Source organism: Mastomys coucha, unplaced genomic scaffold (genome assembly GCF_008632895.1).
Source record: "Mastomys coucha isolate ucsf_1 unplaced genomic scaffold, UCSF_Mcou_1 pScaffold21, whole genome shotgun sequence".
Taxonomy (NCBI): domain Eukaryota; kingdom Metazoa; phylum Chordata; class Mammalia; order Rodentia; family Muridae; genus Mastomys; species Mastomys coucha.
The window spans coordinates 159,250,589-159,270,314 of NW_022196904.1; the positions used below are offsets into that span (position 1 = coordinate 159,250,589).

The 19,726-nt window shown below is 35.8% G+C and overlaps 1 protein-coding gene across 8 annotated transcripts in view; it reads right to left on the reverse strand.

The window, feature by feature from the left end:
• The window catches only part of Rfx3 (regulatory factor X3), a 246,388-nt gene that overhangs the window by 208,837 nt on the left and 17,825 nt on the right, over positions 1 to 19,726 (reverse strand). For 2 of the 8 annotated variants that reach the window (XM_031390023.1, XM_031390026.1), the window contains exon 2: positions 8,435 to 8,527. The exons of 5 other annotated variants lie outside the window; for them this stretch is intronic. In XM_031390023.1, the coding sequence (XP_031245883.1) occupies positions 8,435 to 8,504 (70 nt within the window). In that variant the 5' untranslated portion in view covers positions 8,505 to 8,527. Of the gene's footprint in view, positions 1 to 8,434; positions 8,528 to 9,549; positions 9,726 to 19,726 lie in introns of those variants that run through there. One more of the 8 variants, XM_031390033.1, reaches the window with a different exon arrangement.

Below are 19,726 nucleotides of genomic sequence, written 5' to 3' on the forward strand. Positions count from 1 at the left end.
GGAGGGGGAGGAGGAGGGAGGGATCTGTAATAAGGAGTATAGAGAGGAGAGAACAGACCTGAAGACACAGTAGACAGCCCTATAAGAGACAATGAAGAGCTCCAGAACAAAGACAAGCCAGCCCAGGCCTGTTTACAGGCAGCTCTCTTTCCCCAGACTGCTCTAAGGAGACCCCATACAGAAAGGGGTTTTCTACAGATTAACACAAGTTTGATCAAACTTGTGGAGTTAAGTCAAATAAAAACTAATTCTGGAAAATAATTATTTATCTATTATTATTTCTCTTAATATTATGCTTATATAATCCACATTAAAATTAAAACTATCCAAGTAGGAGAAAAATAATTCAATACCTGTTCAAGAATGTTTGGGGGTATTTTCTCTGTTGTGACAACAAACTAAACCAAAACTAACTAACTCAAAATAATTCTCATTTTATACTCTGTAGTTACTCTTGAGGCAGAGGTTCTAGCTTGCGGGTGATCATGTGACTGCTTCCCATGTGCAGGTGAGGCTTGGGTAGCTCTAAGAGACTGAGAGCTAAGCGGCTTTGCTCCGCAGATGCTTTCCCAGACTCCCTTTCCACTGGCCCAACCTTTCACATGGTTGTTCTAGAAGGCTAGTGAGATTTGTTATAAGATTCAGTCTCTTAGAAACAAACACTGAAGCTGCCAGACCCTCCTAAAGTTTACATATACACCTGGAACAGATCGAATTCTATGTTCTACTGTGAAATATTCTTTTACATATTTGTTAAAGCTCAAATGGAAAGAAAACAGACTCTGCAAGAGTTCTGAATCCCACCAATGTACCAAACTACGGCAACATTTGAGCCATTAAGTACATTAAGGTGATCAGAATGAAAATAAATATAAAAAACTCTGGAATTGGTAAAGCTGAATAGGACAACAATTACAGTTGGACTCTATGCTTGGCTCCTTCCCAGTAAGGGCCACTGTAGGTTCAGTTAAAAATGTAATTATACATGAAACTTGATAAATCACTCATAAGCCAAACAACCATGGACAAGTCAATTAATCTCTCAATATATCAGCTCTTCATTTATATACTAGGCAAAATTATATGTGCCATATTTTATAAGAAATGTAGTATAAGCAAGCCAAAAAATGCTCTCAAAAGTATAAACTTATAAAAATATAAGTAGTATTTACATGAGTAAATACTAAGTTCATTCAATCTATACACACTCCATTCTAACAATAAATTATAATCATAATTATCTCATGTCAAATATTATGTTATTTGCTAAAATTATGCCAAATTTTACTATAAGTAATCAACACTACTACAACTTGTTGCCCCATTTTATATCAAGTACTAAGTGGGAAAACTATCTTTAATCTTTAAAAATAAAATAGACCCCAATAAATATTTGTCTGATACACTAAAAAAACATTAAAGGTAACTAAATTTCACATATAAAGGTATTATCTTTTCTTCAAAATCATATTTTTATATATATCTACTAAAACCGAAATCACAGTACTCGAATATGAAATGTTCCCCCATAGACTCTTGTTTGAACATTTGATTGCCAGTTGAAATTGCTGGCCAGGAAAGTTGTGGCCCCTTTAGGCGGCAGGCCTCACTGACTGAAGTAAGTCACAGAATGTAGTGGGTCACAGCACATGGGACTTACAAGTTAACAGGACACACTTCTGGTTCACTCTCAACTTCCTATGTGTGGCTGCAGTGTGACTAACCAGCCTCTTGCTCCTGTCACATGCATGATTCTATGAGGGACCATCTCTCTCTGGAACTGAAAGCTAAAATAAACCCTCTATAAATTACTCTTTTCAAGGTATTTTATCACACCAACATAAGAGTAACTAAGACCAAAACTATTAAAAGTATGGTTGCTGCCCTGATAAACTTGACCATGTAGGTCTTGACTCTCAAAAAAAAAAGAAAGAGGAGGAGGAGAAGGAGGAGGGAGTTTGGAACTAAAAGAAATGCAGGGGAAAAAATGGAGCAGAGACTTAAGAAAAGGCCATCCAGTGACCAGCCCAGCTTGGGATCCATCCCATGCACAGGCACCCAACCCTGACACTATTCTATGCCATGTTGTGCTTGCAGACAGAAGCCTAGCATGGGCTTCTCTATCAGCAGCTGACTGAGACAAATACTTACTTAGAGCCAACCATTGGACTGAGGTCAGGGCCCCCAGATCAAGAGTTAGGGGAAGGATTGAAGGAGCTGAAGGGGATGGAAACCCTATAGGAAGACCAACAGTATTCTGAGTTCCCAGAAACTACGCCACCAACCAAAGAGCTTACATTGGCTGGTCTCTGACCCCCAACAGATATGCAGCATTGGACTGCCTTGTCTAGCCTCAGTGGGAGAGGATGGGCCTAATGCTGTAGAGACTTGATGCCCCAGGGAAGCGGGTTGGGGAGATAAGGTGAGGGAGTGGGTGAAGAGGGGTAAGGGAAAACTCTCTCAGAGGCAAAGGGGAGGGGGTGAAGAACTCTGGGAAGGGGGGCAACATTTGGAATGTAAATAAATAAAATAATAAAAAAAAGAGCTAAAACTTCTAGAATTCCATCAGCAGAGCTTAAATGGACTATTCTAGTGGGAGTTTTAAACAAAAATGCTGACTGTCAAGGCCTGGCTCATAAGGTTTAAGTGGAGGACAGGACTTCATTGGGAACAGAGCTTGAGGGCATTTAAGTTTTATTCTGTCAAAGAATTTGCCAGTAGTCTACCAATGTCCCAAGAACCAGAGTGAAGTTGAATTCAAAAGTAATGATTGAAGTTGTTTGACAGAAATTTCAAGCTAGGATAACATTGAGGCTGTGTTGTGATTATTGCTCAGAGTTCTCAGTTCATATACACAAGGAGAGCAACAAGAAGAGCCAAATAATAATAATAATAATAATAATAATAATAATAATATGACAGTGCATTTGCAACTCTTTAAAGATATTAGCATCATTAAAGAAACCTTCCTCGACACTGGGACAATAAGTAAGGAACCCTGAGGGCAAGACTGCACCTAAGAAAGGCTCAGTTTGAAAGGAACACACCTAAACTTCACGCCTCAGGGCAACCTGTTCTTAAAAAGCAACAGAAAAAGAAACTGAGGCACAGAGCAATATACTTTCATCACTGCAAGCAGTGTGTCACCTTCCACATTTATAAATGGCTTCATAGCTGAAAGTATTCTTCCTATTCTTCCATCCTCTCAACTTCTACCTTTGCTGAGTATGACAGCAAAATCCTGTAAACATAGCCACTGAGAGGCTAAAGCAGAAAAGCTGAAAACTTTAGGGCAACTTAAGCTACACAGGGAGTGTTCCATGCCAACCAAGGCTAGAGAGTGAGGTTTTCATAAGTCATAAGTCATGTTATAATACCACAATATCATCTGGGAAAAACTTACATTTACATACAACTACAAAAAGATCACAGCAGAATTTGTGTTCATGTATATGTGTCCTTGAGACTCAAGGGCCTCCTGTACACCAAGCCCATGCTATACACGGAGTCACATCTCTAGAAACCTTTTCTTTTTAGCAGTTAAAAAACTGAGCAGTTTTAATGACAATTTGGCTTACAAGTAATAAATCAGTGACAAGAAGTGCAAAGAATGAATCTATATAATGAAGTGATCTTGAAATTTAGAGTTAATGTGAAGATTATAGGAGCTTAAGGAGGTACTCACTCCAGTGCCTGACGCAGAGCATCATTTAACATAGCACCTATTAGATGTCAGTGCTCTGAAATGCTAACTAGTTACCACATAAGATGCAGGACTATCCAAAACAGCTGATGGGGAGCACTGCTTCAGCCTCTTCCTTACTAGTTATGGCCTCTTCTGTATTCTTTTATCAAGAATTTTTATCAAGTATTTTTAAAACATACAAAATAACATGGATTTTTTAAAATATTTTTAATCTCTATGTATATGAATATTTATTTATATATACATATATACATGTATATGTGTGTGTATATATGTATATATACACACACACACACACAAACACATATATTAAGTCTGCCACATGAAAATCTGGTGCCAAGGAGGCCAAGAGGAGGCAGAGTCCCTGAGACAGGGGTCACAGTCAGTTGTGAGCTGCCATATGAGTGCCAGGAACTGATCATGAGCCCTCTGCAAGGGCGGCATTTCTCCAGGCCCAACATGGAATTTCTTTTATACAATAAAGGAATTTTAGTACCATAAACTCAAATCCACTTACAGTTTTAAATCTTAATATGAGGAAATAATTTACATATCTCCATAAATTGCACATATCATCTTTAGTCATAAGCACAGCATTATTCTTCCAAGTAGCTGGTAGCATGATTATAATGAAACCCTTAAACTTAACAGAGACATAAAGAATACACTTACTCTTTAGGTGAATAACTAATCCTTTAGTCTTGAAGACATGGTTGGATGTAAGTTACCAAACACTTGAAATATCTGTCTAACTCCTCTAAAATTTAGGGACCTTTAAGGAGGGTCTTCTTTATGACAAAATAAAATTGCCCTTTCTAAAACTTAAGCTTGTTCTAAATAGGTCTGGTTTTCAAAGAAATAAGTTAATTCTTTTTTATCCACATCATTAGTTTTAGAAGAAAAGATTCTAACAATGAAAAAAGAGAAATGCAAATTACTTGGATTACAAATTTGAGTCACCTGCATTAAGAAGCACCCCTGTGGTGCAAACCTTTGCTCACTCCTATCCAGAGCATTCTGCTGTCATTTGGGGGACACTGTCAATCACTCCATGTCCAGAATGGACTGTGGAGAATATCACTGAATGTATCACCTAGGGGTGTTCAGCTTAGCACATTAAACTAAAAGCTCATGAACCAATTTCAGAAAAACAGATGTCACTGCCTTTTAGAACATAAACTCCAGATACAGAGTCAATCTGTAGAATGAATTGAGTCTAAACAACTGAATTAAATTTTAGTCTAAATAGCTATTTTAACTTGAATTTGTGTGTTTTACACTTACCCCTTATTAAATTTCATTATGGTTTGGAAAAATCACTGATTTTAAGATTTTCTCTGTATTTGTAGATAAGACAGTTCATAGATTATTACAATACAGTAAGAACCAAGTGCATGTTTGTGTATCATGAAAACCCAAGGTTAAACTTACATATGAAAGACTCTACAATTCTCTGATGTGAAAAAGGAGTCATTCCTAGAACTTCTACCACTATTTCTGAAGATTATCATGATCCAGCATTTTCACTCTGTAAACAGAGAGTAGCTCATGAAAATTACCCTGTCAAAACTAGATGTAACTGCCAGGACTACTGTTATGACATCCAAGGAGCACTTTAAATGCCATAAGAAGTAACTATGTTACTCTGTACTTTAAATGTTAAATAGTTCACACAGGACTCTTACATTTAGCAATTTTTTCTACTTACATATTTTAAATTAGTATCTTAAAAATTACTACAGGCCCGGATTTTTTTCATTTTTATTTTTTTATTTTTATTCCCTATAGAGTATGTAAAGTCAAGGAAATATTCATTAAGAAAAAGGAATGAATAAAGAAAGAAAGAAAGAAAGAAAGAGAAAAAAGAGAAAGGAATATCTAGAGTCTACATTTTATTATCTAGATCCACAATCACCAGTAAGAAAAGAAGCAGTATATATAACACTGATCACCACTCATACCAAAATAAATAAGAACAAAAAGAGATCTAGTTAGCTACTCCTCATCTATAGGCAACTATATAGAGCTGTGAATGGCTGAAACTTTGTAATGCATGAGCCCATGTGAAAGAAAAGACACATCTACTCTGCAGACGGAGCCTGACTACCAGTGATCCCACAAACATGGGTCCTGCAGAATTGCTTTAATTTCAAAGCAGTTTCAAAGTCCCTAATATGTGGAACAGAATAGAATCATATCATACTTCACAGTTACATCACTGACGTAAAAACTGCACTGCTTGAATTGTGTTTCTCAGTCAGCTACTGCTTCTCCGTTTACAAGAAGCCAATGACTACACCATAAACCAACCAGCCACACACAGCAAGTTCTTACTAATACTACACACACAAATACATACACACAAACACACACAGCAAAAAAAAACACAAACAAAAATTTAAAAATCTATAAATTATGACCTACTATATAAATTATAATTACTGACCTCTATATAAACTTGTTTCCTTTCCTCCATTCCCTCTCCCAATAACCTTATTCATTTCATTTACAACAGAGATTAGTGCCACCAAAACTAAAGAAAGTCTAAATATCAGAGCAATAGGAAAAATGGTTTAAGGACAGACATGTAATATTGTTCCCTGCTTCTTCCCTTGGGATGACTTTAGGATGCTTCCTCCACTACTTTCCTAAAGAAAGGACTTCTCTAGCCTGCTCATTGATTTATATACTTTACATTACCTCTAAAAATATACTGCAACCAGAATCTTTTTACAAATTTGCATAAGTTTGTGTAATTATTAGATATATAATGTCTACAGTCAGATATTCTCAGTAAGTAAAAGAATATCAGATTGATTTGATTAACAACTGCAATATTTGAAAAGTATAAGAAAATTACAACATATCCAAGGAAAATATCTGAAAGAGCTAGTGCTTTAGATATACTTTGATAAAAATCATAGCTCTTAAAATAAAATTCCTATATATAAATGCATACTATACTTAAGTTCCAAATCATGTTGTGAGGGCTTAGACACAAAATTAATCACCATTCTTAAAACCGTACATCCATGATATCCTTATATCCTTATATCCATGATAAAATCTTAAAAATGTACAAGGGAACTTTTGGTGCAACCTCTGGAGGACATTTACAAAACACAAGTTTGAAGGGGAGGCTAAAACATCAAAGTGTACAGCTGTAATCCCAGCAATTCCGAGATAAGAATTCCGAGGCCGAGACAAAGCTATTCTTCAGAATAAGGCCTTATTGCCTTGTTTCTGTCTGTCTGTATGCCTCTGCTTTTCTGTATCTGTCTCTCTGTCTCTGTCTCTCTCTCTCTGTCTGTCTCTCACTCGCTCTCTGTGTGTGTCTCTGTCTCTGTCTCTTGTGTGTGTCTGTCTCTGTCTCTCTGTGTATGTGTGTGTGTTTCTGTGTGTCTCTGTCTCTGCTCTGTCTGTGTGTGTGTGTGTGTGTGTGTGTACAGGGGTATGGTATAGATTTGGTTTCTCTTTACCTCCTGAGGAAATAGTTCTTATTTCCCTTTGGTCTTGTTCTTTGATTCACAGCCTATGCATTTACTTTCCCTCTATACTTGAAGATTTTCCACAGTAAGAAAGGCTATTTAAAGAATCAGGAACTTTTGACAGATTCTACCTTATCAGCACATCTTTCATTAGAAATATATAAAGGCTCATAAATCTATGAAATAAACATGAGATGGTAGCTCTTAAAGACAAATTGAATGCTAAGTGTCGCTCAGGGATAGACCCCTTACTTAACCCATGGAAGACACTAGCTCTGATCCACACCATAGCAAAAGGTAAGTACATTAGGTCTGGTGCACAGCTCAGAGCATTTGCCTAATGTGCATGAGACCCAGAGTTCAATAACCAGCATCAGATAGGGGGAAAGTACACTACATTTAAAACCATTACAAGCATTCCATTACTAGACCACCTACGAAAAGGTAAACCATACAATTACTTGAAAATAGCAATTTTAATTGTTTGAATTTCATTTATAGAAAGAAATGGCAAAAAATAAGCTTTTATCAACCTTAGTGGCCTGATCATTAAATTCCAACAATTTGGGATTATAAGAAAATACACTGAATGTACACACAATCTCAAGAGCAATGATGTTCATCTTGTAAGTACTCAGACATAAGTATTCAGACATAAAGCCTGTCCCTCCAGATGAGTTTCCCATTCACCATACGTCCATCTCAGCTCATTTCACATTTCTGAATGCCAAAAGAAGGCTTTCTTTTAAAGGTATTTTTTGCAGTGAAAGCAAAGGTTCCCATAACCAAACTGTAGTAACCAAGCCATCATTGAATGGAGGAATTATGACATCATCAGAAGCACGGTAGCAAACTACTCACCAAATAGGTAAGATCTACTGATCCAAGTACCATCATGCCATCTTCTGAATTTCAATAAAGTGACTGAAGTTTTCTACTCTTAAATAGATTCTAGTACATGCATGGTGTCTGGTACGGTAACTAGTATAGAAATGGAGTGAGTGTATCCAATTCTTTGGCTCACTTTAGGATCCAGACATTATGGAGGGTGATACATGGGAACCAAAGCCATGAGAAGACTCCATCTTCTATTTTTGATCTCACTAAATTCCTCTAAGCCTGAAAAGTACTTGATTATGTCACATACATAATCAAGGGATCTGAATGCTTTTTCATTGCTTTCCTATAAATTCGGAATGATAGCTACATGATTTTTAAATACAGCATCCTTTATTCCTACCTGAGACAGCTGGAGGTGACAGAGGGGGTAGGTGATAGACATCAGAGAGAAGTTCTCTTACAGTTTCCATAGCACCACGGATAAACAGGTTTCCTGAAGCATTTAAAAGAATTACATAACACAATCTAATAATGTTTCTAGTACATATATAGTTGTGAAAGAATAAAGCTCCTCACCATATTAACTTTAAACACCAAATAAGAAAAAGCACATTCCAAAATGTAAATAAAAGTGGATACTTTTGAAAAAAATTCAGACTTGAGATTCTATATATGACAGTCAAATCTCTATAGTACTCTTTGTATCTCACTGTGTCACATAGGTAATAGATGACACATGATCAATTTACCACTAGTCTTTCCGCCAGCCAAACCCAAGGGATTCTTTATCCTACAATGCCAAAAATACCAAGAGCTCAAACATGCTTAAAAACAAAACAAAACATCAGATTAAGATAAAACAATCTTCAAAATATCTTGAAACTGTTGGTTATTTTAAATCACTGCATGTGCCTCAATTATTTAAAAGTATTCTTTGTATGACTAAATCTCCTTTTTTTTTTTCCTTATTAAGCAAAAAAGGATATTGCGTTTGATTTTACAGGGAGCAAATGTGAATATGTCTTAATGAACTAGAATTCAAAGAATAAATATGTTTTGATTATCAGAAACAAATATAGGTGAGGAAAAATAAAGGGGATTTTTTTAAATGTGTGCTTTACAATGTGAAAAGAACAATGCTGAAAACAATTCTGCTAATTTTCTATATTTAAAGAAATAAAAATGAGAAAAACTTAACAGGTTATATATGAGCTCAAATCTTAAATATGACTTCCTGGAAATGAGAAAGTAAAGCAAACATAAATCATAAGGCTGAAAACAGTAGCAAAATGACAGACAATAACCAACTTTATAGAAAAATAAGATCTTTACTATGTAGACTAGGTTAGCTTCAGACTCACAAAGATCAGCCTGTCCCTATCTCCTGAGTGCTGGGATTAAAGCGCACAGTGGAGCTTGTACGGTCTGACCTAAGTCCTCAGCATATATATTATGGTTCTGTAGCTGTTCTTACAGGACTACTAACAGTGGGAGGGTTGGGTGTCTCTCTCTCACCTGCTCTTGGGACCCTCTTCCTTCTACTAGGTAGCCTTGTCCAACCTTGATGTAAGGGTTTATGCCCAGTCTTACTGGAACTTGCTATTCTGTGTTTAGTTGGTATCCCTGGGAGGCCTGCTTTTCTGAAGGGCAAGGGATGGGGAGTGGATCTGGGAAGAGGGAAGAGAGAAGAACTGGGAAGAGTGGAGAAAGAGGAAACTGCAATCAGAATGTAACATATGACAAAATTTTAAAAGAAAAACAAGGTATGTGCACAGTAATTTCCAGATTTTGTTTTGTTTTTTAAAGAAATCTCTAGAAAAATAGAAAAAGTTATTTGAAATCACTGTTCTTTATTTCTAATACAGTCAACTTATAATAACAATGATACCACAACATACATTTATGTCTATGTATAACCCTGTTCAGACTAGTTTTGCTGGCATAAATTTGGTCCATGGTATCACAGGTCAGTATAGTATAGTATGTATATTATAGTCAACTATACACAGCAACACAGTTTTCTAGCATGATCTGGTTTTGTTTTCATTTTCCTCAAAGGTAGAAGTGACATTAAGTGACAGTTGCCATAAATTTTTATATTGGTCCATTAAACTTGGAAAAATAGCAAAGCAAACAGGCACAGCTGAGTCTATATGAACAGGGAGCAAATCTAAATACATGTATTTAGGACTAACTAAAGACAAGACAAGGCTCACAAAATAATCACAGGTGTTTGTGTGTATCTAGGGGATTATAAGTCATATCCAGCAAAATGAAACAGTCTATACTAATTAATGAACCCACTTTCTCAAAAAAATGGACAACTTAAACTCTACATAATCAGACATGTCTGTCACACTAGGAACATTCTCTGAAATGAAGTTTACTGTATATATTATAAATGAAGTGACATGTTTCAGTGATTTTAAGCAACATAATTATTAATTATACAGACTTATAATTACACTTTTAAAATCTTCTACCTACTCCTTTAATTGTAATTATTTTCTCCAAATATCCTTCCCTATGTCAATCTTCTGAGCGTAAGTCCATGCTAAACTGTAGTCAGTTTATCTTTGCCAACTCCTCCTCTCCAAATAGGCTATAAACAATATCTCTGTTTACAACAGCTGTTTCTCTGTTTCCCACCACACTGTGATTCAATTGCTCAGATCTTTTAAGGGATTGCAAGTTGCACAGCTACCACACTAGTTCATTGATGAAATTTTGCCTTTCCCACCCATCACTTTAACAGTAAGTCCAGTTTATTCCTTAAGTGCCTGTTCATATTCAATAATTCAAATAAAAGTATGTTAGACACCATATATACAAAGTTCCTCACATGCAGTACACAGGCACAGTACCAAGTCAACCAAATGTCCTTCCTAGTGTCCTAAGTACTAGGGTGATTTCTCAGTAATTTATTTCCCTCTTGTTATATTCTATGGTAACTTCTTACTCTGGTAAGGTGGTTAGCAACGTATGAGAATGTGACTAGATGCTAGTAGACATGGTGACAACAAATACAAGGTTATGTCCCAATCACACTGCACCCAAATACTGTTTTCCTTAGCAGCTCTACAAGCCACCAAGAACCTAGCTATCCTTTAGCCTTTTCATTCTTATGGCACTTCACAAACACAGGAAGAAGCCCTGCTAATTTATCATCATGTCAAAGAGGCACTTCCAGCACCATCTTCACAACACACAAGAGAAATCAGTGTTCCAAGTCCTTGCACTTGTGGTGTGTGTGTGTGAGGGGGCGGGGGGAGAGAGGGAGAGAGAGAGAGAGAGAGAGACTAACTCTGCATGCACATGTCTGTACAGCAAATGTATGCAGTGTCCATGGAGGCCAGAAAAGAGTCCGATCCTCTGAAACTAAAATTACTGATGGTTCTAAGCTATCAGGTAATGCTGGGCCATGAACCCGTATCCTCTGGAAAAGTGGCAAGTGTTCTTAATATCTGAACCATCTCTACAGCCCCTCCTTGCACTTCTGAATGTCAGCTATGACTATCTTATCCAGGCATAAGCTCATAGGTCAAGAAATTTGTTCAGTTCAGTGTCATGCTCACCCCTCAGAAATCTACTTAAGTTGACCCTGAGGACCACACAGTAATGCAGCCATGAACTACCCTTCCCAGTGTAGATAGAGAGGCAGATACTCACCTCTAGACTCAGAAGTTGTAAAGAAGAGAGCTTGAAAACAATGGAGCCAGGCTATCTAGTTGAGTATACATGCAGGCAAACTACAGTAAAGCACCCGGAACATTGGGGTAGGAGGTAAACTATAGTTTGGGACCAAGATGATGAGTCAGTTCTCCTGTTGCCACTGCCCCACAAAGAACTGGTCAAGTTACGGTGATAAAACATGTTCCATTATACTTCGTGATAAGTATTCAAGTATGTAGGGATATGATCTGTGACCATTATTGATGTAGGGACTGGTATGATTCCCATATCCTCTTTACACAAATGTTTCCTCAGACTCAATCTTCATTACAACACAATTGATAATGATTACTATAGCACCATCACTTCTAGTAGTACTTACTAGTCAAGTGCTACCCTGGCAATATTACTCACTGTCATAGTGCTAAGCATATAGCTGGTGTTACACTTGTTCACACTTTGTAATACAACATCATTCAATACTGGTTATCTGCATCACATATGAATTCAATGTAAAAGAAGAACAGAAGGAGTTCAAGCAAGGCCTTTTGGAATTAAAAACCAGAATCCTGTTTTACAGGTCTACGATCTACTCTACACACATCTACCAAATTCATCTCAGTAAAGACCACTTTAATTTTCACACTGGATCCTCCTTCTAAAATGTACACTGGCTGATAACATCCTAGCCATGTGTTAAATTCTGTTTTTTCTTGTCTATTTCATCACCAAGGAACTCTTCAAACTCATTACATACTCGGTTCTATATCTATGGTGTACATAACCCTTTCTTCACAATTGTAAGATACAATTCATGGTATTATCCACTCCAACTTCTACCAGGTACTTATTTAACTGAAGATCCAGCTTATATATAAATGGAATTATCATGAGTGTCTCAAACAGCTTAGTTTGGGACTTTGTGTAAACTATACAGTTCCATACACATACAGCAGCTTTCTATTAATATTGTAAATTCTCACAAGTCAACTTTGTATATATCAGTTTCATATTAAGTCTGTGTGTGTGTGTGTGTGTGTGTGTGTGTTCAACAGTGAAGTATAATTTGGTACTCAAAGAATGTTCTATAGTACTTATCCCATACTTGATGGGATAGAAGACAGGGACAAAGAAACAAGAATTGGTTTACTGTGTGTTTACAGAAGCAAGTAGAAATACTAGAGAAGCTAGTAAGAGCCATAGAAGATGAAAACTTTGTCTAGAAAAAAACCAGACAATTCATTATTTTGAAGAAGATGCCTAAAGTTCAGAAATAACCTAGTAATAAAGCTTCCAAAGTTTGAGTTGTGGGTACAAGAAAGAAGGTAGGAAAATGCTTACTGGGAGCCATGCTGCTCTCTAGATCTACACTGCTCAAAGTCAATTATCTAGTGAGAAGCTTGTACAGTCTCAGATGAGTGTTGTAAGACATCTCAGCGGGAAAATCCCCCTGTCGGTGCTCTTCCTAAATGAATGCTAAGGGAGCATGTGATTTAGCCACTGATAAACATTTCTCCCAAATTTATTGTTTAAAAAGGCTTATACTATACTATATATTATTTGTCCTATGCTAGGAGTTTGCTTAAAAGGTTGATTTTACCTTTAGCTGAAACTGTATTTTCTAATCTGTTTTGGGCAGCTGTCAAGTAATCAGAGTAAGCTGTGCCATTTTAATAAGGAAGTCTTTTAATGAAATATAATAGGTCACAAATACCTAATTTCTGCTCTTTACTGTAATTGTTAGTCTTTACTACAACTGCCACTTTAACAATCTTTCCAAATGCTAACACAAAAGATGAACAAATCAATGGTATTAGCATATGTGTATACTTACAGCTTACTACTGTCAAAGGCCGCAGTACTACTCTCAACTCCAACAGCTAGTCTCTTCCTTTGATGGAAGCATCCTTCTTCAGCCTGTGACTGTATCTGAGTAAGTTCCCTTTCACAGCAACATTAGCACACACACACCAGTGTCTAAACAGAAAGAATGCTGAGGAAGTCAGAGCACATTACATCTGTAGACAAACAGTGCTTTTCCTATCACTGTGAAAGATTAAATATGTCTATATTGTTTCACTAATAAATTCTCTGCTTCAATTGGTTTATAACTTCAAAGCAGTTCAAATAAGCTGAGGTTTTTAATGTTTTGAAATATGTAACATGATAAGTTTTATATGAATGTTCAATTACATCACAACATAAAACTACAGGGAACTGCATTAAAATTAAAATAGAGTACCAAAAAGAGAGAAAACATAAATATAATGAAGTTTTTATTTTTAAAAAGGATATTAGCATTATCTGGCTCCAATTCTAATTTAAGTTTATGATAACATCCTTTTAAAACATTCCTCTTGAAAACTTTAAATAATAATCCTTTTAACTTTTGTTTTATTATAAGCATATTATTAACCCATGTCTCTTAAATTTTGGTACCATTATTGGCATGGTAATATCAAAAGTCCTATGTATAAACAGTAGTAGTTTTACTAGAAGTTTGCCCAATTTTGAAAAGCTAAGCTTCCCTAAATCAAACTAGCTTGTTGAGAAAAGAAAACCATGACAACTGTTTGTACCTCTTGCTTTATTATTACATCCGGCCTGGTCACTCTTAGAAATTCAATCTATTATGGTTGCTAGGAGTCTGTTGCTGTGCAACCTAAAAGGGTATGCTGTGCTTTCAGGCCAAGCAGTGCTAATAAACCTGTAGGCTTCCCTCTGTGGGGCTGACCAGTGTGTTTAAAGGGCTTAATACTTTTCAAGAGTGATTGGCTCACAATTCAAGATACATCCTATTAAAACCAAGTCACACTGAGAGATTTCTAACAAAGGGACGAAATGCTAAACATACACAAATATTCAAAATGTATCCTCAGAACCCCTAATTAATTTGGTAAAACAAACAGATTATGATCTACATTTCAATTATACCACCTACACCCCAAGTTTTTCTTTCTATATAGTTCCCTAAAAGGTTATAATATATATAAATGAACCATGCAAGCTTTTAAGGTTATAGAACAGTGCTAAGTACCTTTGACTTTGATTTTTCAAAATGTATTATATGTCCAACAATAGGAAAGTAAATTTAGTAACCCAATATTTACAAAGGTAGTAGCAGTGATACTATAAAAGGAAATTCTAGATAGCACTTTATTATGAAAACATTTTCTCTATTCATCTTAGTGGACCTGAAATATTTTTTATTAACTCACAAAATCTATTCTATCTCAAATATTTTATATTTTAAGATTAATGCTGAATAAGTTATTCACACAAATTCACTGCATTAGACATTTTATTTTAATTAGACAAGATGATCATGGAGTCTGCCAATAAAATTCTGCTAAACAGATTGTTGAAACACACAGTGGCATAGAGTAGGGGAACCAACTACAACCTTTAAAAGAAGAAATCGTACTGATTTACATGTTTATATATATTAGACCCATTTTTATAAAGAATTAGAAGAAAAAGACAAAAATATAATGTCATAAAATAACAAAAACTGTACAGAAAAATAAAAAACTTATTTTTATTAAATAAGTTATTTAATAAAAATTAACCCAACTTTAAAGAATGTATTCAGGGTTTTCCACTGACATTCTGGCTATATTAATGCTGCTAGCAATTTTTCAACCTTAAAAATAAATTTGAAAAACTTAAGATGGGCACTTTCTCCATATTCCTCACAATCTTTAGGCCTTCCATTGTCACTGGGAACATTTCCATCTGTCAGTGCCCCACCTTCCTCACTTTGAAAGAGCCACAGCTATCTCTTAGCACTGTTTTCATTTCTTCTCATTACACACCACAGGAGCAGAGCAAAGAAAACTACTTCTTTCAGAGTTCCCAGAAGCAACAAACAGGAGAATGTGGAACAACTATCCCAAAACAAAAGAGGATGAATACAAAAGGAGAGCTGAAGGAGGCTGAAGCTGAGAAGTAATTCTGACCAAAAAGCAGGGTCTGAGGTAAAGGGAGGACTGGCGAAGATTTAGAACTGTCTGGTTTGTAAATAAAGCCAACCTGAAAACAGAGCAAATAGGAACGGTCAGCAAGGAAAAGTTGACAGAGACAACATACTCTAGAAAGAGAATCATGAAGAGAGTACTGGTGGAAAACACATGGAGACTGATTTACAAATGCGAAGCTAACAAACACAAGTAGGAAAACTACACTCAAAAGCTTCTTTATTCTTGTGTCCACTCTTACTTCCTAAGAAGTTACTTTCCTAAGAAAGGTACAACTCAGAAATGTTTCATTTTCAATATTCAGGGATGTCACTGACACATGCTAGGAAAACCAAGTACAGACTGTTTACTTTCTAAAGAAATAATTGGAATATTTTCCAATGTTCATACCTAGTAATAAATTTTTAAGTCTAAAGCTAGAGTCCAATTTATGAAGAATATTTTTTAAGTAATTTCAATATTGATTTCATAAAAAAGATCAAAACATTAAAATACAATACTATAATACACATGCACAGCAACCAATAAAATTACTAAAACCATATTTGACTTAGGACTATATTATTTGCAGGATATACACTAGCAAAATTATTAAGTTCCAAAGCAGTTATTTAATTCCTTGGTAAACTATTTGACAAATACATTACATTGCTCTAATCTTGTCATGAAAAACAACTGATCTAATAAAAGTAAAGTCCTAAATTAGACATATAACATTTTGATATTTAGGAGCTTATTAAGCAGAATTAACTAAATGGCAATGGAATAAAAATAAAATAAGTGAGGTACATATGCAACACTCGAAGTCTTGCTAGACAGTGTTTTCTGCCGCTCACTGGCCTTGCCTCTTTGAGATAACACAGCTGCAGTGTAAAGTGTAACATCCTTAAAAGACAGGAAGCTATGAAGCTTCATCAAATACATTATGCTATGCAAATGTGTCCTCTCTTTATAAATCCGTAGATTTGTACCACCGTATCATACTTCATACCCAAACATCTCCCGTCTAATTATACTTTCTTTTTTTTTTTTTTTTTTTTTTTTTTTTTTTTTTTTTTGGCTTTTCGAGACAGGGTTTCTCTGTTAGCCTGGCTGTCCTGGAACTCACTCTGTAGAACAGGCTGGCCTCAAACTCAGAAATCCACCTGCCTCTGCCTCCCAAGTACCGGGATTAAAGGCGTGCGCCACCACCACCCGGCTCTAATTATACTTTCTTAAACCAAAGATCACCAATAGTCAATAATAGAACTAAATAAATAGAACTAATTTCTATACATTTTATTTTCATAATTGTTTTTAAATAGGGAATTGTCTGTGTCTGATACATTACATAGCTAAGATGGTTGACCAATGACTTGCAGGTGCAAATTTTATTAAATACTAATTATTCCTTTGCAACTACAAAGAAAAAAAGGAAAAAGCATGCCAAAGGACACAAGCAAGGCTCCATCCTCCCTTCTGATGGTTGTGAGAACCAAAGCCAAGGTTTCTTCTCTCATCAAACAATGTGTCCTCAGATTGCTTCTTCTAATTATTTCATCAGGACCCACAGGGTAGAAGTAAAGAATCTACTTTCTCAAGTTGTCCACAGCATGCAGTAGTATGCATAATAATAGGCATATAAATACCACTAAAAGGCAATAAAATTTTAAATAATATTGCATATATAATTACATAAGGTTAGAGAAAGGTTTTGTTTTGCTTAAAGTTGCACAAAAATCCACTAATTTTTACTTAAATACTATGAAATACCTATCTTCTTCCTATTAAATGTATATGTACCATTTTTAAGCTTTCCAATGTGCAACAACAATAGCCTCAAATATGACGCTATTTCACAATGGATGACAGGCAAATAATGATGAATATTTTCTAATGAATTGAAATGGAAAACATGGTTTTGACATGAACAGACTGAACATTCTACACTTAATATCAAAATGACAATCACTACTCAAAATAACAAAATTCAAGACAATGTGCCTCCATCAGTGACTTCTAAATAACCCTGCATTTGTCTATTTGCATATTCAAAGTTTTATAAATAAAATTGACTTGTGACTATGACTAAAGATATGATACCTATACCATATAAGCAATCGTATTAAAATTTTATGAGAAGAGGGGTGCTTATAAAATAGAATCTATTATAAACAAAGATTTTTTTCCATGTTAAAGTTACACATAAGCAAATTGAGAGAGCAACCAATAAAGTTGAAGTCTAGTCAATTCTACTACCTAAAATCTTTACATTTTCTCTTTTGCACAAAACTTTACTTTAGGTATTTAGAATGCATTTTAGCAGTAGTTACAAGTTTTTCAGAAGAACCTTGAACTTGGATGTGTGAAGAATTTATTTTCCAAATCTCTCAAGCATAATTGACTATATTTCTCAGGACACACACACACACACAATTTTTTTTCAGGGAAAGGCATATAAAAATTTAAAATAAGAGTTCAAACAGTAAAGCAGAATATGGCATGCGAAGTAATGGGACTAAAACAGAACTGCTAATATAACAAAAATGTTAGCATTAATCAAAGCGTCAATCGTATAAGCACACTCACATTGAAGAAGCATCCAAAGACTCCTTCATGCCTTTGTTCAAAGGTCTGCAAGTTCTCTCATCTGTCTCCATTCTTTCCTCACCTAAATTCTCTCCCTAGCATTTACAACCATCTACTATAATCCATTTCCATTTATTGTCTTTCTCCTTTACCTCCCATTGTTTGAATGATAACTCGTCCAGGACATTTTGTTCAAAGCTATATTTATAGCAGTTCACTTCTTGATTTATTTTGTGTCGATAAAATTGATCAATAAATGCATGAAGATACAAAGTGGAAATGCTGGTCAGAGAAACAACTCAGTAAGTAAGGTGGAGGACCAGAGTCTGCATCCATACAACCCATAGAACACAAAGGGCTTGGTGGTGTGCACTGTTAATCCCAGTGACAGTAAAACACTGGAAGCTCTAGGATCCCCTACACTGACAAAGTGCCAGGCCAATGGGTCCATCTCAAACAAAAGGCAGAAGGTGCCTAGGGATAGCTCACAGAATTTGTTCTCTTACCTTCACACCCTCCCACACATGCATCCACTCTCATACACAAATGCACATTTTACACACGTATTTTTAATCTTTAAAAAATAAAAGTGGAGAGGCTAGGGAGATAATTCAGGAGGTAAAGCACTTGCCCTACAAGTATAATGGCTACAGTTAACATGCAGGCAGGCAGGCATGTTCAGCCACAGTTCCAGCAGTAGGCAGGCAGACAGAGGGAGAGCCTGGGCAGGACTGGCAAGGGAGCTGGCCTATGGTCACAGTCAGAGTTCCAGCTTCAAGTGAAACACTCACTCTACAAAAAAGTAGAATAGAAATTCACAAAGACACCCAGCACTCATCTAAACACACACATACACACCCAGCAGCCATCTAAACACACACACACACACACACACACACACAAAACTCATAAATAATAATGAAAAGGAACAAATATTTTTAAAGTTTTTATAGAAACTTGAGTCCCCCATCAAATCTGGAATTAGAATACCTTCACAGAGAATAACTCAGCAAAATTATCATCTAAAAAATTGGTATACAATGAAAATATACTAACCAAAAAAGGGACATATGGGGACTTTTAAATTACAGAGGAAGTCTGAAATTAAATTTATATGGATTTAAAATCTACATAAAATCAAAGATTGCTTTCAGTTTAAGAATCCCTGTGTAGGCTTTAAAGCAGGTAACTTCCCATAATATAATCTTAATTTAAATGCCACAGACCCATCATAGGAGTGACTACTATAAAGAACTCCAGTTTGTGTCCACCAGTTACCTCTTGGTGATGACACTCAAGACCTACTCCCACTGCTCTAACATCCCAGTAGATACAGTCAAGTTAGGCAGCAAAGAAACACAAGAGGATTGGAATGTTCAAAGTAGCTTCCTAAAAGGCAAAATCCCATAATCCCCCAATTTCTCATATGATAAGCAGAATTAGAAGTGCATGCACCTAGTACAACCAAATCTGAT